The following is a 23,600-nucleotide window of genomic DNA, read 5'->3' as shown; positions in this document are numbered from 1 at the left end:
TGTAAATCCAAGTAGTTGATGTCCCGGCAATTGCGTGACATGGGCGGAGGTGTCAATGACGTGCACTGTTGTGCGACCCACAGCTGGGAGTTTAAAAGCAGGAAACAGCTGATCACAGCAGTCAGTTCATCACTTCATTCGCAGACGTCAAGATGAGCAACTGGAAAACCGCTGAGATCCAGGAGATGCTAACCATCACAGCCGAGAGAATCGTCAATGACCGGATCACGGGGACTGTGAAAGATGGTATTTTGTATGAAAAGGTCGCTGAGCAGCTTAGCCAACGTGGCTTTCGCCGGGAGAAAAAGCAGCCCAACTTCGTGCTTCACGTCACATCACATGTTTACGCCTACCCCAGTGACGGCTTTTTTGAAAAGGAGGAATATTACACCTCTGTTTCACATAGACAAGACGGCAGATTGCAGCCTTTACCTGGCTGCAAATGTGGCGCATTTTCTAACCAAAAGGGGCTTATATCTCAGGTTGTCAAATACCGACTCTTCCTATCAACTTGGTTGTTGTACCAAGGTTTAATTATCTGCCTGTCTTAGGCATCATGTGAACCATGCTACAAAACAAAATGCCAAGCTACATTTAATCTTTCGAAGTTTGTGACATGCTATTCCCCAGTAACAAATTGTTATTAGGGCCCGAGCACCAATGATAACAGGCATGTATTTCAGGTTTCATTGGACGCTGATGCAGGAGCAAGGAATTATTTGCCACGAAACCGGAAATTGTTACAACTTCTTTCCAAATTTTCACATGTTGATCAGATCAAAACACTTCTACATGCCAATTAGGTGGTATAGACATTGCGCCACCTACTGGCAACAGGAAGTATGCCTTGTCTGACAATCATTATTTAATTGACATGACTTTGTCATGGTGCAGTCTATCCTTGACATTCTTAAACTTAACATGTATAAATATACTATATATACAAATCCCAGGCATAGTAATTTCAAAATATAAATAGCACATATACAAACCCATAAAATGTCATAACTGGTCATATTGGACAGGCCAAATCAAATGGACTAGAATATGATTGCCTATGTGTGTGTACTGTAAGTCCAGTATGGCTCTGTGCATGTCTTTGTGTTGGCACCTCTCTTTTGGCTGAACGTTGACCTCTGAAGCCTCACTCATGGCTCTAGTCCATTCTTCTTGCTCCTCATGGCTGTCTGTGCTGAAGTAGTATGTCCTTGTCCCAGTGTGCTCCGCCTGCATGCAAAACACAACAGGACCCTTCAACTCCCTGTCCTCATGCTCCTCTGCCTCTTCCTCCAACCACACCTACAAAGGGAGACAAAAAAACAGGGGAGAGGCAGCATATCCATGGACTGGTCAGTGTATTTATCATAGTCAACAACCTTATCATCTTCATTAGCAGGAAACTTCATCTCCTCATGCAATGACAAAGCATGATATTAAAAATGTCAAGGTACTGTACTGTAATTCCTGTGTAATACAACTTAAGGTTTTTTTTGTTTTGTTTTTTGCATCAAACAAGTTGGAAACAAACCAACAGTTTATCCAGATTTTCTAAACCACTTTATTTGGAGACTGAGCCAAGCTGATGTGATTTGAAATGTCTGTAATAATCCATTGCACACAAAAACTGTGAGCCCAACTCCAGTACACATTAGATGGGTCTTTTAAACAGTGGTTAAAATTTGCAATGGGCAATTTGAGGGTCTAAGTACACTGAACAAAAATATAAACGCAACACTTTTGTTTTTGCTCCCATTTTTCATGAGCTGAACTCAAAGATCTAAAACATTTTCTATATACACAAAAGAACCATTTCTCTCAAATATTGTTCACAAATCTGTCTAAATCTGTGTTAGTGAGCACTTCTCCTTTGCCGAGATAATCCATCCCACCTAACAGGTGTGGCATATCAAGATGCTGATTAGACAGCATGAATATTGCACAGGTGTGCCTTAGGCTGGCCACAATAAAAGGCCACTCTGAAATGTTCATGTTTTATCACACAGCACAATGCCACAGATGTTGCAAGTTTTGAGGGAGCGTGCAATTGGCATGCTGACTGCAGGAACGTCCACTAGAGCTGTTGCCCGTGAATTGAATGTTCATTTCTCTACCATAAGCCGTCTCCAAAGGCGTTTCAGACAATTTGGCAGTACATCCAACCGGCCTCACAACCGCAGACCACGTGTAACCACACCAGCCCAGGACCTCCACATCCAGCATGTTCACCTCCAAAATCGAGATCGAGACCAGCCACCCGGACAGCTGCTGCAACAATCGGTTTGCATAACCAAAGAATTTCTGCACAAACTGTCAGAAACCGTCTCAGGGAAGCTCATCTGCATGCTCGTCGTCCTCATCGGGGTCTCGACCTGACTGCAGTTCATCGTCGTAGCCGACTTGAGTGGGCAAATGCTCACATTCGATGGTGTCTGGCACGTTGGAGAGGTGTTCTCTTCACGGATGAATCCCGGTTTTCACTGTTCAGGGCAGATGGCAGACAGCGTGTGTGGCGTCGTGTGGGTGAGCGGTTTGCTGATGTCAACGTTGTGGATCGAGTGGCCCGTGGTGGCGGTGGGGTTATGGTATGGGCAGGCGTATGTTATGGACAACGAACACAGGTGCATTTTATTGATGGCATTTTGAATGCACAGAGATACTGTGACGAGATCCTGAGGCCCATTGTTGTGCCATTCATCCACGACCATCACCTCATGTTGCAGCATGATAATGCACGGCCCCATGTTGCAAGGATCTGTACACAATTTTGGAGGTGAACATGCTGGATGTGGAGGTCCTGGGCTGGTGTGGTTACACGTGGTCTGCGGTTGTGAGGCCGGTTGGATGTACTGCCAAATTGTCTGAAACGCCTTTGGAGACGGCTTATGGTAGAGAAATGAACATTCAATTCACGGGCAACAGCTCTAGTGGACGTTCCTGCAGTCAGCATGCCAATTGCACGCTCCCTCAAAACTTGCAACATCTGTGGCATTGTGCTGTGTGATAAAACATGAACATTTCAGAGTGGCCTTTTATTGTGGCCAGCCTAAGGCACACCTGTGCAATATTCATGCTGTCTAATCAGCATCTTGATATGCCACACCTGTTAGGTGGGATGGATTATCTCGGCAAAGGAGAAGTGCTCACTAACACAGATTTAGACAGATTTGTGAACAATATTTGAGAGAAATGGTTCTTTTGTGTATATAGAAAATGTTTTAGATCTTTGAGTTCAGCTCATGAAAAATGGGAGCAAAAACAAAAGTGTTGCGTTTATATTTTTGTTCAGTGTATATTAAAGAGGGTGTCATGCTGTACAGATTGTAATGTGCCGCGGCACCACTAAGGAACATTTGCGATATATGATATTAGATTTGGTGATAATTTTATAGTTTGCTTCCCTGTCTCTTCCAAATAAGTTTGTCTAATGTAGGGGTTTGTTTTCAATCAGTCTCACTGACTGTCTGCTTACACTTTTTACCCAGATTAATTTTACCAATACCACTGTGTTCCCATCTCAACAATTAACTTGCTGAGTAAAATGGTACTGTTACTGTTACAATTAATCAATTAATGGACATGGAAAAAAAGATAAACCAGAATTGTTCTTTAATGATAATCCTCTGGTCAACTGTTCTCGGGTTTCACCGTTTTCACTGACTGATTCTGTTACACTTAAAGATAGCACCCCTAAGGCTTTATCCAGACAAAATCCAGCAGTGTGGCCAAAACTTCTTCCCATTCATTTAAATGAGGGTAGTCCATTTTGGCTGCATCAGTGGCGGCCACATGGGATTCAAAAAAAAAAAAAAAAGGCAGAAAGGTTGAAACAGATTCAACTTTTGGAGAGATGCAGCTGGATGTCACGCTGCGGTGGCCAATCATATAAGTTGGCGATCAGACAAGCAGCATGAATGACTGAAACCACAGTGGATTAATGTAAGGTGTCATTTGTCTTCACTCCGTTTGGCAATATACACCATTATAAAACACTTTCTTTTGATCTTTGGATGCCAACGATCACTGTAGGACCGGCATGCTAAGGTGGGTTCTCCTACTACTGGCAGAGGCATGACCACAGATCATAACATCACCCTCTTAAAATAATGGCCTAAGTCATATTTTCAAGTTGTTCAAAAAACAGAAAAAACTGAACCAAATATAGAGTATATGATATTTATTTATCATTTCACACAAAAAGGTTATGACAATACCAAACATAGGCCATTATACTACAGGGGTAGGATTGCATAATCTGTTCAACTGAGGATGTAGGTGATTTGCGCTGACTTAGGCAAAAAAAATCATTTTTGTCAAAAATGACATTATTAGGAAGGTGACGATAGGCAGAGTAGAACCATGGGCTATTTAGCTATTTATGCAATGGACATTTCTCGGTGTAGCACTATGATTCACTTGTGATTGCTCGGTTTGGTCTTGTCCTTCAGTTTAAAACACACAGTAATGATATGCCTTGTATCCTGGTTGTTTGCTATTGAGTTATTCCATGCCAACTCACCCAAAATCCAAAGCTTTTTCCAGTTCACGTCAGGGATTTTCTCGAAATTAAATCATGTTGAAACTTCCATTTAATTCATGAGACCTTGCAAAATCCTATAGCTGTACTCCAAATACTTTTTAAGTTATTAATTTTTTAGGTTTGGCCCACTGAGCTAAATTTCAGCTTTTTTGTGATCCTTTGTATGTGTATTGTATACCTCACCAATTGCTCATTTTCACTGGATTGGGCTAAAATTTGTCTGGAACATCCAAGAGACCCCGAGGAAACTTAGTAGTAATAGTAATAGTTGTTGCTGAATTGTTACAGTAATCAAACTAATAACAGTAAGTCATTTTTTTTAACAAAATGAAGATTCTGTCATTTTCAAAAATTCACATCTCCTCTAGTTTTCACTTTCTTGTAACCACATTTTAGTTCTGTGTAATTTTAATGTAGTTCCATCACATACAGAAGTTATTTGGTCCTGCATGAAAAAACTCAGTGCCACAGCTCTTGTTATGATAGCTTCGGAGCTGAAAAACCCACCTTTTGGGTTATTTTGACTGTTTGATTTCCCCAAGAAGGATTATTTTAATTTTCTTGAAACGTTAGTTTGTGAAAGTGTTGATATTCACTGTATGCATATAAAAACTCAAAGATTTCATATGACATATATAAGTATATGTTTACAACATGTCACACACAGTTGAGTTTTAAACATTATAGGATTTGTAGAGGTGGCATTGGTTGCAGAGTTGACATGCTATCCATAACTAAACAACCTAAACAGAACAAGACAAGACTGTAATGCATGAATGAAGGTAACCAGCTGACATGCAGACAATCAATACAAGAGACATAAAGATGTAGTCATGCATTCTTTCTAGACAGGACACTGAAGGGTAGTAAAATATCAACACTGTACCTACTGTACTTTCTACAACAGGAGACAGCAAGGACCAGCAGACCTTACAGGGATGGACAATGGTGGAAGGGAGAGGAGACAGTTAGGAGGAAAGGTTAACTGTTGTGGTGTCAAAGGTCACTGGTTACTCTTGGTTAGGGTAATCATGTTAGCTCCTGCACAATTGCAAGACAAAGTATGTGAACCCTTTGGAATTACATGGATTTCTGCACAAGTTGGTCATAAAATGTGTTCTGATCTTCATCTAAGTCACAACAATAGACAAACACAGTCTGATTAAACTAATACCACACAAACAATTATATGTTTACATGTTTTTATTGAACACAACATGTAAACATTCACAGTGCAGGGTGGAAAAAGTATGTGAACCCCTCGGCTAATGACTTCTCCAAGAGCTAACTGGAGTTAGGAGTCAGCCAACCTGGAGTACAATCAATGAGACGAGGTTGGAGGTGTTGGTTAAAGCTGCTCTGCCCTATAAAAAACACGTTTGCTATTCATCAGCATTGCCTGATGTGAACTATGCCTGGCACAAAAGAGCTCTCAGAAGACCTACGATTAAGAATTGTTGACTTACATAAAGCTGGAAAGGGTTACAAAAGTATCTCTAAAATCCTTGATGTTCATCAGTCCACGGTAAGACAAATTGTCTATAAATGGAGAAAGTTCAGCACTGTTGCTACTCTCCCTAGAAGTGGCCCTCCTGTAAAGATGACTGCAAGAGCACAGCGCAGAATGCTCAATGAGGTGAAGAAGAATCCTAGAGTGTCAGCTAAAGACTTATACAAATCTCTGGCACATGCTAACAGGATTAGGGTTATTGCTCCACATTTGAAGTTTGCAAAAGAGCAACTGGATGTCCCACAGCACTACTGGCAAAACATCCTGTGGACAGATAAAACCAAAGTTGAGTTGTTTGGAAGGAACACACAACACTATGTGTGGAGAAAAAAAGGCACAGCACACCAACATCAAAACCTCATCCCAACTGTGAAGTATGGTGGAGGGGGCATCATTGTTTGGGGCTGCTTTGCTGCCTCAGGGCCTGGACAGATTGCTATCATCGACAGAAAAATGAATTCCCAAGTTTATCAAGACATTTTGCAGGAAAACTTAAGGCCATCTGTCCACCAATTGAAGCTCAACAGAAGATGGGTGATGCAACAGGACAACGACACAAAGCACAGAAGTAAATCAACAACAGAATGGCTTCAACGGAAGAAAATACGCCTTCTGGAGTGGCCCAGTCAGAGTCCTGACCTCAACCCGATTGAGATGCTGTGGCATGACCTCAAGAGAGCGATTCACACCAGACATCCCAAGAACATTGCTGAACTGAAACAGTTTTGTAAAGAGGAATGGTCCAAATTCCTCCTGACCATTGTGCAGGTCTGATCTGCACCTACAGGAAACGTTTGGTTGACCCTCCTCTGGCAGCAATAACCTCAACCAGTTATTAAATCCAAGGGTTCACTTACTTTTTCCACCCTGCACTGTGAATGTTTACATGTTGTGTTCAATAAAAACATGAAAACATATAATTGTTTGTGTGGTATTAGTTTAAGCAGACTATGTTTGTCTATTGTTGTGACTTAGATGAAGATCAGAACAAATTTTATGACCAATTTTTGCAGAAATCCAGGTAGTTCCAAAGGGTTCACATACTTTTTCTTGCAACTGTATATGTAGTCCTCAAGGCTGTGGCTATGGAAAGATGGTTGAGAACATCTGGATCGAGAACATCTAAAGAGGAGGCTTATGAACTTTGTAAAGATATGACTGAAGATTTAATTTCTGTGGTTACTTTTAGAATTATTTAAGTTCTTTTTATTTTCAATGCCATATTCACTGTTAAAGGACACAAAAATACAAATCAATTGTGAACACCTGACGGATTACCAAAACAATTTGCATCCCCCTATGTACATTAATTGCATGAGTCACTAATGAAGGATAAGCCATATATGGGTAGGCAGTCATGTCTAAAACAACGTGTGCTGATGCGCATGCATGAGTGATGGTCGGAAGTTAACTCTGTAATGTGCTGGATATTTAAAGTAATCTCTCAGTGCAACAACTGCAAATCAGATACTCCTTGCTCTTTAACGGTACAGAGACTATACATTTTTGACTTGCCTGTGTTTAGGGGCCTATTTTCTTCAGTGTTGACAGTCTCTTTGTTTCACGGAGGGCAGCATGCCCAAATCAACAGGTGACTCAAACCGTGAAAACAGAATCAAGTCTTCAGGTCAACCCTGGACTTTCATTGCCAAACTCAAAAACTAATAATATAGTCTAGTGCAATCAATGAAAAACTACAGAGGCTTGACATCCTAGACACCTTGTTGGTGATCTTACTTCGTGGTTAGGCAATAACTACAAATATAAGAAGGCCCACTATAATACCAGGGCAGCCTGTCAGCATTACTCAGCATTAATGGAGGAAAAAAAGAATGACCACAGGTTTCTTTTCAGCACTGTAGTCAGGCTGACAGTCATACCTCTATTGAGCCTTGTATTACTACAACACTCAGCATTTACAGTCTTATGGGCTTCTTAAATTTTAAAATTCCACTAATTAGAGACACATTTCATCACCTTCTGACCTCAACCGGTACCAATTTACCCTCAAACACAGGAACCTTAAAAACCAACTGTAGAACCGGATAAATCCAGACTGCTTTTCTCCCATCCACTTTCACCAGTAAACTTCAATAACTTCATCTAAACCAATGGTTCTCAACCATTTTTGGGCCAATGCCACATTACAGATTTGAATTAACTGGAAAGGAATGAGTTGAAAAAAACTATGTTTAGCTGAGATCTACTGATTATTTCCCCTTAATCTGATTGACACTTTTTTCCATATTGAGTTTTACACTTCATGTTTCCCTTGCCTTATTTACATCGTCATTTACAATTTCCCTTTTACAACTGCTTTCAGTTTGAGCATTTCCATTTCAGCTTTTGCATTTTAAACATGACTCTTTTCATTTATTCACCTTGGCCTACATTTTCAGATTATTATTTTACATTGTAAAAATGCTTTTTAAATTTCCTTTTTTGTTTTAAGCTTATTTATGAGCTTGACAATTCTAGCTGAGTAGCTAAATAATAATCTTTTTTACATTTTTACTTTCAGTTTTCTATTTGGACTTAAAAATATCTTCCATACAGAGGATGCTCTGAGCGTTTTCCAAACAACCATTCTGACTGAATGTCTGAATGCACCATATTTTAAGCTAAACAATCAGTGGACTAATGGTAACTCTAAATCATGAAGATTAATGATATTTACATAGTTAAAAACTTAGCACACCCGAGGTGTCTTAAACGGTAGCTCCAGTAATGTCTGTTTTTTGTTTTTTTTTAGTTTTGTGGCTAAATACATCAACCTTGATTTAGAGGTTTAAGCCAACTATAGACTAAGATCTAACCTTCCTTATTCCTCTGAGATCCTTGAGAGAACATTTGCAATTATTTATGTTACTTTCTTCATAACAATAGTTTGTATAAGGAATTCTAATCAGGTTTTAGAGTGCATCATAGCACAGAAACAGCAATGATCAAAGTTACAAATGGCCTTCTAATTGTCTCTGACAAAGGACTTGTCCCTGTACTAGTCTTGTTAGATCTTAGTGCTGCATTTGACACCACTGACAATCCCTTCCGATCATAGACGGATTATCATGACCATGGGCCCTGGACACAAACTCGCCACGGGCCCCTGTCTACACACGCAAACAGTGCGCGCGGAACGGCGGCTTCCCATTACGCACATAACACCGGGCAACACACAACCACACAAAAATAACTAATTTTAGGTCTGTTTTATTTGGCACATGCCACGTACAGCACAATAAACATATTATGGGAGAGACAGCAAGCGCACAGCCAGTCCTCGCAGTATTATAGAGTAAAACACACCTTAATTAAAATATAGGCAACCATATGACACAAATCGTTAAAGTAATAAAGGCAACATGAATCAACATCAGTAAAGAGCCACAGCTAGGACCACACAAAACCACAGTGAGACTCACCTAAAACGTAGGCTTTTTCCGGGCTTTCTTTGATGAGAAGTCCTTTATCAGATCATCAAAGTTCATGTCTCGAACGAGTTCGGACTCTATAGCCATGAGTGATAAACTGTTCAGGCGTCTCTCTGGGTCATTTATGTCCTTAGTTCATTTTTTATTCTGGCCATTTGAGAGAATGACCGTTCTCCCTCGCAGTTTGTCACAGGAAGCGTCAGATACAGTCTTATGGCAATGTACACATTAGGAAATGTTGACTGTAATCCACAATCAAGTATTGTTTTCAGACATTTCGGTGGAGGCACATTCTGTCCGTCTGATCTGATGAAAGCTCTGAAGTGAATCAGTTCATTTCCAAGATTGCTGTCCAGGTCAGCGGGATAGGCAGAGGCAAGTGAGTTCGCTTTGTTTATTAACTCACAGTCAGGTGTGTTTTCCAGCATGAAAAGAACACCAAACAGATCACACAGGTGCTTGTATGCATCAATTCTGTGACTGAGACAGCTGACTAACTTATCGATAGCCACATTGAATGTTTCTATTTGGAATTTGCTTTTCCCATCAAATACCGCATCTTTTTCTGCGCTGTCATCCTCAAACCGTTTGCGCTTTCTGGTGCGCTGGAGGTCATATTTGTACGTCTGGCACACGCCTGGCACAGCTAAGGCTTCCCTTTCAAAGTCTGTGAAAAGACCTCTCTGTGCTAATACAAAATCACGCAGAGATTTAAGAAGGCGCACAGCTGTCATGAGGTCTATGTCGGCTTTTTGGAGCTGTAAACTTGTCAGTTGGAAACGAGCCAGAATTGTATTCCAGAAATTAGCCATGAACGCAGTTTCCAGTTTATTTAATTTTACAGCAAGTGTCCTGGCCTCACTTCGGGTGTCTCTTTTCTCAGTTTCATCTTCAGCTATGCTCTCCAATGCCTCCCTTATTTTAACATAGTTTTGCCAAAGAGCTTTAGTCGAGTCAGCTCGGCAGCTCCACCGAGTGTTTGACAGTGATTTTAATGTTAAGTCTATGTGAATATCAGAGTTCCGAAAAACTCGCTCCCACCTGTGAGTGGATCCTGCGCAAAATGTGTACAAGGATTGTAATAAATCAAAATACTCTCCCACTTCTAGACTGCTTCCCTCTATGCTGTTCACACCCACTAAATTTAGAGAATGCGCAGCACAAGGCACATAGTGGATTAATGGGTTTTTTTGCTTCAAATGTGCCTGCAGTCCATTGTACCGGCCCGACATGTTGCTGGCATTATCGAATGATTGGCCTCTACAGTTAGATAAATCCAGCCCAAGATTCTCCACCATGGCAGTCACACAATCTGCTAGACTTTGGCCTGTATGGCTCTGAATTGGCTCAAATGCCAGGAAACGCTCCACTATGTTACCTTGCTTGCTAACAAATCTGAAGATAAATGTTAACTGATCAACATGAGATAGGTCGGGAGTGGAATCTACAATGACAGAGAAATACTTTGCATCACGGAGCTCTTCTGCAATTACTTGCCTGGTTTTTTCTCCCATCATGTCAATAAACTCTTCACATATTGTTGACGACAAATATGAGACGCTCCCTCTGCCCTTCTGGCCATATGTTTTTATATGCTCTGCCAGAAATGGGTCAAATTGGGATATTAACTCTAATATTCCCAAATAGTTGCCGTTATTTGGCGATCCAATGAGCTCGTCATTCCCTCTGAATGCCAGTCCTCTTTCTCCTAAAAACTTGATCACTGCCACCACACGTCGGAGAACATCCTTCCAATATTCCCTCGCATCCGAAGTTTGCTTTATCAGCGCTAAGTCGATTGCGCCAGATCCACTCATCCTCTGCATCAGTGTCAGCATGTTGGACATATGGACTGGGCTCCTCTCATGTTCTGAAATGCGATGTGGATGTTTCCAGTCGCAAAAACCGTCCACAAATGCATTTTTTGTTGCCCCAAAAATTTTGCAGGCAAAGCAAAAGACATGTCCAGTTGATGGTGAATACACCAACCATTCACGTGGTGCTAGTTGACCATTTGGCAGGCGACTGCACATCATGTCATTAGTTAATGAACGAACCCGACCACCTAGTCCACAGTCTCTCGTCGATGCAGGATATTTCCTTCGTCTGTTGTGAAATGAAGAGGGCCCTCTTTCAATAAAAACACTCTTTACTTTGCCACTGAATATATTTCCCCACAGCGCAGGATCAGTAACAGTTTCACACCAGGAGTCTTCATCATCATCCCTCTGCTGTACCGCACTCTCAGGTTCCGCCAATATCTCATCCACTGGCGATGTGACAGGACTTAGCTCGGTCTGACCTGTCTCGGCCGCCACCGCCAGGCTGCTGCCCGCCGTAGTAATGCTAGTGCTAGCATTGTCCGCTGCAGTTGTGGTACTGACACCGCTGCTGTCAGTACCATCACCTTGCCTCACTTTTCTGGTGAAAAATGAGGAGATGGACGGAATTTGCTGCAACAAAGAGACATCTTTGGCTTCTTTTTCTTTCCTTTGCTTTCTTTTAGCTGCTCCACTCAGCGCTCGATTCTCCATTTTGAAAACGCATTGTACGTTTGACCTCCAGCGTGCGTACGTCATTGTGTCATCACACATTTAATCTTATAATTTCTCAAAAATTCAAATTATTTTATTATCATACTACATTTTCAAATCATATCCATTCCAATATATATTTTTTTATTCTTTTATTTTATTTTTTTTACTAAAAAAACAAAAAACAAAAAAAAAACTCTGAAGGCCAAGGGCCCCCATTGGCTCTGGGGCCCTGGGCACACGCCCACTTTGCCCATGCGGTAATCCGTCTATGCTTCCGATTACAAATCATGGAACATCTAATGCAACATTATGTAGAAAGTGCAATACCACTGTGGTAAATACAAATCCCAGGTCTGTAACAATTGTTGTGAACCTACCCTCTCACTGAAGTTACATAGTGCAGAAGCAAGTGATAGGGGGGCGGAGTGGCTGAGACAGAGTTACCATCGACCCTATTAAAGTCAAATGTACCTGGACTTCCGGTTAAGCCATGCTCGGGAAAGACGCATAGTCAATTGCTCTGCTCCAGTCAGTATTAAAAACAATTTCCCAACTCAAAAACTTCTACAGCAAAACTTCAAGCGGCAAGAAATGAGTGGGGGAAATCACAGAGAGGACCTAAGAATCTGAGAGGGCGCTAACTGAACAATTACAGCCCGACGAAAAACAAATGGAGCCGACAGACGAAGATAATGGCCACCCGCTAGCTAGCAGCGGAGTTGGTCAATCTAGAGACAAACTGCTCCAAGAAATGTTGAACATTTCTAAAAACATCCACGACTTTAAGAACAACATACATTCAGCTATCTTCGATTTTAAAGAGGATGTTAAAAAAGACTTCAAGGATGAATTAGCAATGCTGATACAAGAGCTAGACCAGAAGCTAACTCAAGTCGGGACCATGCTTCAAGCTCATGACCAGGCTATCACCGAGGCAGAGGAGCGCATCTCAGACATGGAAACAAGCAACACTGTAATGAAACAGGCTCTGCTGTGTCTGCTGAAAGAACAACGCAGGCTCTGGGAAAAAGTCACAGATCTGGAAGAAAGCAGGTCCAGAAGAAACAACATTCAGGTATATGGTGTACCGGAGGACTCCAAGGGTGACTCGACAATAAAGTTTGTAGAAAACCTGCTGACCACGGAGCTCGCTCTCCTAGACGGTATGTCCCTGCAGATTCAACGGGCTCATAGAGCTTTGACACAGAAGCGAGGACCTGAGGCTACACCTCGGTATATCGTGATAAACTTCCTGCAGTTTGACGTCAAAGAAACTGTGTTGAAGTTGGCTTGGAAGAAGAAAATCCACTTAAACAATAAACAGATTTTCTTCGACCATGATTATGCTTATGAGGTGATGGAGAAACGCAGAGCCTACTGGGGAATTAAGAAAGCGTTGAAAGAAAAAAACATCTGCTTCCAAACTCCGAGGATCCAAATCCACTAGAGCACCAGCACATGGACCTACGAGGACGCGCATCAGGCTGCACAGGAGCTGAGGGCACCAGGAATACAGGTGGCTGCTGTCAGAGAGGACCCGGGCCCCATCCTGGAGGAGAGTATACTGAAGGTGTTCCCATGGCAACAAGCAGCCAATGGAGGAAAACAAGAGACGCGAGTGAAAGAAAGACTCCAGGAGTTTAGGAGATCACCACAGAGTTGAAAGACCAGAAACTACGCAGGACAACAAGTGAGCGGACTGGAATTAAGGAAGGTAATCTGGTCTTTTTTCTCCTCTCTCTCTTTATTTTAAATTACAATATTGATTTGTTGGAACTATAAATCACTGACTGAGCAAAACATCAGAATTGGACATATTAGTGGACATGGAGTGTAGCTGCAGGCCAATCACTACACCACTAGGGAGGGCCCCAGCCATCAAGGAAGGGTTCTTCCCTCCACCCACCGACAGGTACTTTAGAGGGACAAGGATTCCTCTGTTACAGGAAGTATTCACCTCTGTTATTTTTGTTATGAAGAGTGTGAATGTTTGTTCATGTTTTAAGTTCAAAATAGGTGAGATCTGGTTTGTGTTTTTGTTTTTTTTTAAATTTAGCACCTGTTGATGTTATGGCCTCACACCATTCAGGATCAAAATGTGTGTACACAGGGACCATATGGTTAATGTAATTTCTCTAAATGTGAATGGGCTGGGGGGGCGCTGTTGGAAACTGAGCATGTAGGACGTGTCTCCCTTTTGCTCCACGAGCTTGTGTTTATTTTAACTTTTTAACACAGTTTCTTTTCATTAGTTTGGCCGGTACACAATTGTGACAAGTACTTGGTCAGTCTCGGTGTGTTTTTGGGGAATTTCAACCAACAATGGCAGCTTCATGTGGAAACCCGGCTCGCACAGGCCGTGCTAAGGCTTCTCCCTCGACTGAGCCCGCATCTCCACCGAAGGTGGTCACGCCCAATTTGGATTTTCATGTGAGGAATGACCTTTTATGCCGGGCCGGCGAGGCTTCCAAGGAGTCTCCTCTTCTCTACAAGGGCAAAAGACTGTTTCTCTTTCCTGACTATACTTCCGCGGTTGCGAAGAAACGTGCTGCATTCACGGACGTTAAACATCTGTTACATTCGTGTCCTGGAGTGAAGTTTGGACTGAGGTTTCCCGCGACTTTGAGGATCACTCTTCCCAGTGGAGCTACACACACCTTTGTGGACCCAGCCACCGCAATGGACGTTGTTAAGGTGAACTTAAAGTCTGGTGTCTTTTCTGGAGCTGCAGTTTGAAAGCGGCTGGCGGTTTGTTTGGTAAACTGGAGGTAAAGTTAACCCATTTTCTGTTGGTAAGCTGCCCTGCTTTAAGTTTGTGACACTTGGACTTGAGTCACTTTTCATATTTTGCTACTGTGTTTGTTTACATATTTATTTCATGCTTTATTACAAACTCGGATGAGCACTACTGGTTTGTGCTGTTAACGGAGCGTGTTAGGATGTTTTTGGTAGTTTGTGGGATTTGCTCGCGTCTTGTTTGGGAAGACGCTTCAGCTCGTGGGGTGGTGGGTGGGTGTGTGAGGAGTTCTCCCCTTTTCTCTCGTTGTATGTTTTGTGTTTTGTTTTGTCAGGTCGCCCTTGTTTTATTTTATCTCTGTGACTGTTATACATTCCGCGCTGCAGTGTACACTAATACTTGATTAGCATGCAGCAGTCTAGGATGCCACGACAATCAGGGAAAGGACTCAAATTTGTTAGCTGGAACTCTAATGGTCTAAATCAGCCTATTAAACGTAGCAAAGTTCTTCATCACCTTCAGCAATTAGGTGCCCATATTGTTTTCCTTCAAGAGACTCATCTAAAATCTTCCAGCCATTTCAGATTAAAGGGGAGGTGGGTCAGTCAAGTATTTCATTCTAGTTTTAATGGTAAATCCAGGGGTGTTGCAATTTTGATTCACAAATCCCTTTTGTGTGCTCTAATGTAATAGCTGACCCCAATGGAAGGTTTGTGTTTGTAACGGGGCAACTATATAGTAATTCTGTGATTCTGGCTAATGTGTTTGGTCCAAACTGGGATGATGACAATTTTTTCCATCAATTGTTCGGCAAGTTACCTGACATGTCCACACATCTACTCATTATGGGGGGTGACTTCAACTGTTGGCTTAATCCTGTATTAGATCGTTCTTCTACTAGACCAGGAGTGCCTTCAAAGTCTTCTAAGACCATTTTATCCTTTATGGATGAGTTCTCGGTCTCTGATCCATGGCGCTTTCTTAATCCGTCTGGCAAAATGTATTCTTTTTTCTCTCATGTACATCATTCCTTTTCTCGTATTGATTATTTTCTCCTGGACAACAGATTTCTCCATTCTGTTCAGTCTTGCTCCTATGATACTATTCTAATATCAGATCATGCTCCGACCACACTGGAGTTATTCATACAGGAGCGCGAACGTACGTGCCCCCCTTGGCGTCTCAATACGCGCTTGCTATCTAATGAGGATTTTGTTAAGTTTGTTTCTAATCAAATTGACTTTTTTCTTACCACCAACAGAACTCCAGGGATCTCAGCCTCCCTTCTTTGGGAGACTTTGAAGGCATACATTAGAGGTGAAATTATTTCATACAGCAGCTACGCGAACAAACAAAGGAAAAAGAAATTAAAGGAATTGAGGTTACGAATCTCCCAGCTTGATAATGTCTATGCTTCCTCCCCATCCCCTAACGTATATAAAGATCGTCTCTCTCTTCAGGCTGAATTTGATGTTCTTTCCACTAAAGAGGTTGAGGAGCTCTTATTTAAGGCTAAATATTGTTATTATGAATCTGGGGATAAGGCGACCAAACTTTTGGCCCATCAGCTTCGACAGGCTTCCTCCTCTCAGCAGATTCCATAAATTCATACTCCTTCTGGCATCACAACCGACCCTAAAAAAATTAATGATCACTTTAAACAATTTTACTCCTCTTTATATACTTCTGAGGTCGGGTCTGATCTGTCAGCCCTGAATAGGTTTTTTGACTCACTGGAGTTGGTTAGGGTAGATTCTGATACTGCTGAGCGGTTAGAGGGCCCAATAACCATAGATGACCTTAAACGGGCAACATTTTCTATGCAGTCTGGAAAATGTCCAGGCCCGGACGGTTTTCCGACCGAGTTTTACAAGACCTTTTTTGACAAATTAGCACCAGTTTTGATCGAAATGTTCAATGAATCTCTTACTCTTTCTAAATTACCTCAGACTCTAAACCAGGCCTCCATATCATTACTCTTAAAAAAGAATAAGGACCCTCTGTCCTGCTCAAGTTACCGTCCAATCAGTCTTTTATCCGTAGATGTAAAACTTCTGTCCAAATTATTAGCTCTGCAACTGGAATCAGTTTTGCCTTTGATAATCTCTCCTGATCAGACAGGTTTTGTCCAGAACAGACATGGGTTCTTTAATCTCAGGCGACTTCTTAATGTTGTTTTTGACAGAGTGGAGTGGAATTACCTTTTTTACGCTTTGGAGAGATTTGGTTTTGGCCAGAAGTTCATTTCTTGGATTAAGTTGCTCTATTCATCCCCTGTGGCTTCAGTTAGAACTAATGACACCCATTCAGATTATTTCCCTTTGCACCGCTCCACTCGTCAGGGCTGTCCTCTGAGTCCTCTTCTATTTGCTGTTGCTATTGAACCTCTGGCTATTGCGCTTCGTTCAGAGCCACGCATTACTGGAATAACAAGATATGGTCTTGAACAGAAGGTCTCCCTCTATGCCGATGACTTATTATTATATGTGTCCAATCTCTCTGTCTCAGTCCCAGCTGCTCTTGACATCCTTAGTTCATTTGGTCAGATTTCAGGCTATAAACTAAATTTGGACAAGAGTGAGCTGTTTCCTTTAAATCAAGGTACCCAAGATGCTGCTCAGGGTTTCCCATTCAAAATTGTTCCATTTGGCTTTAAATACCTTGGTATCCAGATTAGAGACCGATTTGAAGATTTGTTTGATTATAATTTTGCCCCTTTGTTAGATCAGATACGGAAGGACTTTCAACGGTGGTCACTGTTGCCTCTTTCCCTCGTGGCCAGGGTTAATTCGGTTAAGATGAACATCCTCCCCAAATTGTCTTATCTCTTCCAGTGCATCCCTGTCTTTCTCCCTCAGTCTTTTTTTCACAAATTAGACAAATTAATCACTGAGTTTATATGGAACAGGAAAGTCCCTCGTTTGCGAAAGGACCTGTTGCAGAGACCTAGGACCCTTGGGGGCTTGGCCCTTCCTAACTTGAGGTTTTATTACTGGGCTTCCATCCTTAGAGTAATTCAGCTTTGGATTTCTCTGGAGGGGGCACTAGTTCCTCCTACATGGCTGAGTATGGAGATGTTTTCTGCTAAACCTGCTTCGTTGACTGCTCTCATCCACGCTCCCTCTTAGCTTTTCTCTCTCCCTTTTTTGCAATAATATCTTAGTTAAATCCACTTTTAAATTTGGAAGCAATTTCGACGTTATTTTGGTCTACAGACCTTCTCTCTCCTAGCACCTTTATCAGCCAACCCTGTTTTTCATCCTTCCTTAATGGATGGGGCTTTTTCTTTGTGGTCTGACCACGGTATCAAGGCATTTAGGGACTTGTATATTGCTGGTACATTTGCATCCTTCCAACAACTCTCCAAGAAATTCCATTTGCCTAGGCAACATTTTTTAAAATATCTTCAAGTTCGTAGTTTCATCCGCAATCTTAGCCCCAATTTCCCAGGTCTCCCAGAGGCCTCTCTAATTGACTCCTTTTTAATCCCATTTCCTATCATTAAGGGTGCTATTTCACGTCTATATAATCTTATTTATTCTTTGCAGCTAACCCCGCAGCATAAAATTAAAACCAAATGGGAGGAGGATCTACGGGGGGAGATCTTGGAGGAGCTGTGGGATGCCATTTTGCGTCGGGTTCACTCCTCATCTATTTGTGCTAGACACGGTCTGACCCAGTGCAAAATCCTACATCGTACCCATCTCACTCGAGTCAGGCTTTCCAAAATCTATAATGATGTTGATCCCATGTGCATTAGATGTCATCAGGCTCCAGCCACCCATGTCCATATGTTTCGGTCTTGCCCTTCACTACTTAATTTTTGGACACAGATATTTAACTCTATTTCTGTTTGTACGGAGGTTCAATTTGATCCTACAGCATGCACCGCTTTGTTTGGGGTTTTACCTCCTACTTTGCAGCTTCCTAAATATAAAGCTGACTTTGTAGCCTTTGTCTCCTTATTGGCTAGATGTTTGATTTTATTGAGGTGGAAGTCTCTTGTGCCGCCTTCTCACTCGTCTTGGATCAGGGACATCCTTCAGTCTGTGAAGTTGGAGAAAGTTAGGTGCTCGATACATGGTTCTCTTGCAAAGTTTAATAAAACTTGGGGTCCATTTTTTGCACATGTTGAGGGATTGATTTTTACAGCTATTCCAGAGTAGCCACCCTGATTGTCTACTAATTGTGAGTTTTTTTTCTTGTGTGAATTTGTAGCATGCTGGGATGTTTTCTTGAATTTGTCTCTGTTTAAGTGAACATATTGGGCTTTTATTTAGCAGTGGGTGACCATTTTGTGTTTTTGTTTTGTTTTGTGTATTTGTTGTTGTTTTTTTTTACTATTAGTTACTTCTTATCTGATTTCATTTTATTTGATTTTTATTTTTCTTATTATTATACTTGACACTGTTTTGACTCTCGAATTGTCACCTCTTGATTTTGTTATGTCACTGAAAAATCAATAAATGTTTAAAAAAAAAAAAAAAATGTGAGTCCAGTTAAACAGAACAAAATCCTTGTTAATCAAAAAAGAGAAAACATAGATATTGCATTTCTGCTAGAAACTCACTTGGTGGAAAGTGAACATGAAAAACTTAAAAGAAAAGGATGTTTTCTCCTCCTCGAACATATCAAAACATACTAGAGGGGCAGCTATACTAATTTCAGGAAAGGTGAAATATCGACTATAAAGGACAAGAAAGGAAGATTCATACTGATATGTGGGAAAGTTGAAGGGAATCTATTTACCTTATATAATGTATACATTCCTGTTGGTTCAGAACCAGACTTCTATATCCAAGTAATTCATAGGATTGCAACCGAATCACAAGGGACTCTAGTGTGTGGAGGTGATTTTAATACTATTCTTAATCCAAAACTTGACACATCCGGGACAGGAATATCTCGGCCCCAAAAAATAACAGAGAAAATTAACTCATTATTTTCAGAAATAGGACTGATTGACAGATGGATTTAGATGTCTCCAGATGTCAAAGACTATACTTTCTATTCATCTCCACACCAAACATATTTCAGGATTGACTATTGTAAGGTACAAAAATGCCACATTGGAACAATGGATATTTCGGACATTGCTCACTGTATTTGTCCTTAGAAGTGACCCATAGATGGAAGCTTACACTCTGGAAATTAAATCCTAGTATATTGAATAAAAATAGGACAGAACTGTTTGCAAAAGAAATCCAAGACTACTTAGAATATAATGACAATGGGGAGGTGTCTCCGCCCATGCTCTGGGATGCCTGCAAAGCAGTAATGAGAGGGAAGGTGATTGCAGCGACATCCTTTCTCAATAGACAAAGAGAAGAAAGACTCAAGACCCTCCAGGCTGAACTCAAAAACCTAGAATCTGAACATAAGGAATCAATAGACCCAAAGGTTAAGATGGAAATAAAAAGGAAGAGAAATCAGATTGAACAGTTATATACACAAGAAATTCAAAAGAAACTATTATACACTAAACAAAAATACTAGGAAGGGGCAGCAAATATTCAAAATGATTAGCGTACAAACTAAGAAGGCAACAGGCAGATAACACAATATACAAGATAAGAGACCCTAAAACCAAGAATATCCACCACCAAATTAAGGAAATTAAAGATTGTTTTAAAGAATACTATGTAAAATTATATTCACAGCCTCAAGTCAATACTGACCAGAAAATGGAGACACTACTCAAATCTTTAAACCAAAACTTACAGAAGCAGAAAATAAAGCACTAGCCTCACAAATAACAAAAGAAGAAATTCACTCGGCTATTGCCAGACTGAAAGCTAATAAATCCCCAGGCGCGGACGGATTCAGCTGGGAGTGGTACAAGAGTCTGAAGGAGGTTTTGACACCTATTTTATTAAAAACATTCAACTGGGTTCTGACTAAAGGGGAAACCCCAGCTTCATGGAAGGAAGCGATTATATCGGTTATCCCTAAGGGAGGTAAGGATAAATTAGACTGTGCAAATTACAGGCCAATTAGTGTGCTTAATCTGGATTATAAACTGTTTACTTCAATTATCGCAAAAAGGCTTGAGAAAATTTTACCCAAAATAATCAATTTGGATCAAACAGGTTTTGTTCTATCACGTCAAGCTCACGATAACATCAGAAGATCTCTACAAATTATCAGATATATAAATCAAAATAAAATATAGGCTATGTTGGTTAGTCTAGATGCGGAAAAGGCATTTGAGTCGGTCAGATGGAAGTTTCTATTCAGCGTTATGGAGAAATTTGGTTTTAACCAAGTAATTATTAAGACACTAGAAGCCCTATATAATAAACCAGCTAGATCAGCTAGATTAAAAATCAACGGGGAGCTCACAGACTCCTTTCTGCTGGAGAGATCCACAAGACAGGGCTGTCCTATAAGTCCACTTTTATTTGCAATTTTTATAGAGCCCTTGGCACAATGGATTAGACAGAACAGAGAGATCAAAGGTATAAAAATGCCAGCAGGTGAACAGAAGCTGGCCCTGTTTGCAGATGGTGTGCTCATTAGTCTTTCAAACCCAACAGAATCTCTACCAGTGTTGATGTCTGTATTATATGAATATGAATCATATTCAGGATATAAATTAAATAAGAGGAAAACTCAGGTCCTTAGTGTTCACTATGACCCCTAAGAAGTCCATGGGGTCCTGGAAGCTGTTTTTAAAAAGAAAATGTACTTAAAATCACGTATCTTGGTGATCTGAACAGTCTAGAATATGCAAAGCAGGATAAATACCTATTAAGAGTGTTATTAGTGGGATGCAAAAAGGCCTTGACCAGAAAATGGCTTAAGAAGGACAAACCAACAATAAATGAATGGATTGATATAATCTATAATATATACGTGATGGAGAGGATCACATTTAAACTAAGACACCAAGTTGATATCCTTGAAGAAAACTGGTCAAAATGGCTCACTTATGTGTCAAGTATGAGATTTTGTATAATTGGTCTACAATTAGTAAGGTAATACCCTCTAAATTTAAAAGGATTTTCCCCTTTCCCAAGTGCAGAATCCTTATGTTTTTTGGTTTAGATGTATGTGCCAATGCAAAAACAAAGATGTAGCATACAAAGACACATGCTGTACAAGTAGGAGTGGGTATGGTGTGTATATATGTGAATATGTATCTATACACGAGTACTATGTGTAAACTGACTGAGCTGTCGAGATAAGTAAGGGTGTGGGTACATGTGTCTATGTATGCGTATTGTATCTATGTTGATTCTGTTTTCTTATTTAACACTCAGATCCTCCCCATGTTATGTATTTTGTGCCCAGTTGGCGCATTTATGTTGTTTTGTATACCGAAAGAAAAACAAATAAAAAGTAAATTACAAAAAAAAAGAAAAAAAGTCAAGTGTACCATCAAAAAGATTTTGAAGATGTTATTTTAGGCTACAAAAGTTATATAAGTTTGTTAAATTGGTATCAAAGGATTTGATTACCTCAATGCTGAGCTGTTTTGAGAATCAGACTGATTTCAGTTTTTACAGGTTAACAATGAATTCTTTATGCATACCAAACCAAGAGTTCAACAAGCGTATGTGCTTGGACCAATAATGTTCACTTTATACAGTATATGCTTCCTTTAGGTAATGTCATTGGGAAACATTCCATAAATTGTCACTGTTATACAAATGAGTACTTTGCAAAAATCAGGTGCATCCTGCCTCAAAAAGATGCAGAAATGTTTTTTTTAATCAGGCTACTCCAATAAGACTCTCCAGCCGATCCAGAATGCTGGTGCGCATGAACTGACAAGAACTAATATTAGAAATAATATTTCTCCCCGTCTTAAACCTGGACTCAACCCTGACATTATGAGTAATTTCCTTAGTTCGGTAATTTTTTGGTCAACCCCCCCACCCCCCCCACCCCTTAATTAGACTTACCCAGCGCTGTCAACTCACTGGAGTTACCTGTGACTGATACATGACATGAATAACAGCTGATCAGCAATCATGTCAAAAAGACCAAAGCCTGGGCGCCCATTAGCTCAATTGGTAAAGCAGGCATCACAGAGGCCCTGCCCTCACTGCAGTGGCCTGGGGTTTGAGTCCAGCCTGGGCCCTTTGCTGCATGTCACACCCCCTCTCTCTCACCCTGTTTCCTGTCTTGACAATAAAGCCATACAAAGGCCAAAAAAATAACCAAAGGAAGAAGAGGATGAAAAACTGGGAAAAAGATAGAGGTAATGTGATGAATTGCACAGTAATTACTGTTGGAGTAGAGTGTTAGCTGACCTGGGAAGATAACAGCTAGTTAGCTGTTAATATCAGTTACTCTCACCCTATATTAATGTTTTGTGCATGGACGCTGGATGTAATATGCTGTGAATGCCTCCAGCATTCAAAACCAATGTTCTTCTATGCATGGAATTCTTTATTAGTGTGAATACTGATTCATTCACTTGTTCTTCTGGAATTAAGATCTTAGATGTGTTTTCTGGCATCTTTCTCCTCTGGCAAATTTTAAGCTGCAGAAACAGTTCCACTATCAAAACGTTCAGCTCAGTAAGGAGGTGATAGCTCTTACTTTTCTATCTGTTATATTTTCTGAAATATTCAGCTTTTTCTGCAAAAACCTTCCCATTCATTCTTATGCGGAAATTTTAAAATTTTATTCTGCTACTGCTTCAGCATACATTCAGCTACAGAGACCTTTTGACTACAAAAATTGTCAGCTCTTCAAACACATTCAGCCTTTGATTTTTCACTTTTTTCTAACTTGTATGCTTTTTAAAATATTCAGCTTTTTTTTTTTAAACTTCAGATCCTCTTCAAACCCATGCTACTTTGAAATGCTTCAGCTTCCTCTTAGTTTGACCTACAGA

At 40.7% G+C, this 23,600-nt stretch overlaps 1 protein-coding gene across 1 annotated transcript in view; it reads right to left on the bottom strand.

The window, feature by feature from the left end:
• plekha6 (pleckstrin homology domain containing, family A member 6) overlaps positions 1-23,600 on the bottom strand; it is a 176,630-nt gene that overhangs the window by 123,072 nt on the left and 29,958 nt on the right. Inside the window, exon 4 of the mRNA XM_073468089.1 lies at positions 1,112-1,299. Coding sequence (XP_073324190.1) covers positions 1,112-1,299 — 188 coding nt within the window. The remainder of the gene's footprint in view (positions 1-1,111; positions 1,300-23,600) is intronic.

Source organism: Pagrus major, chromosome 6 (assembly GCF_040436345.1).
Source record: "Pagrus major chromosome 6, Pma_NU_1.0".
Taxonomy (NCBI): Eukaryota; Metazoa; Chordata; class Actinopteri; order Spariformes; family Sparidae; genus Pagrus; species Pagrus major.
Note: the sequence above shows the minus strand (reverse complement) of the source record. Positions and strands in the feature narration are given on the sequence as shown.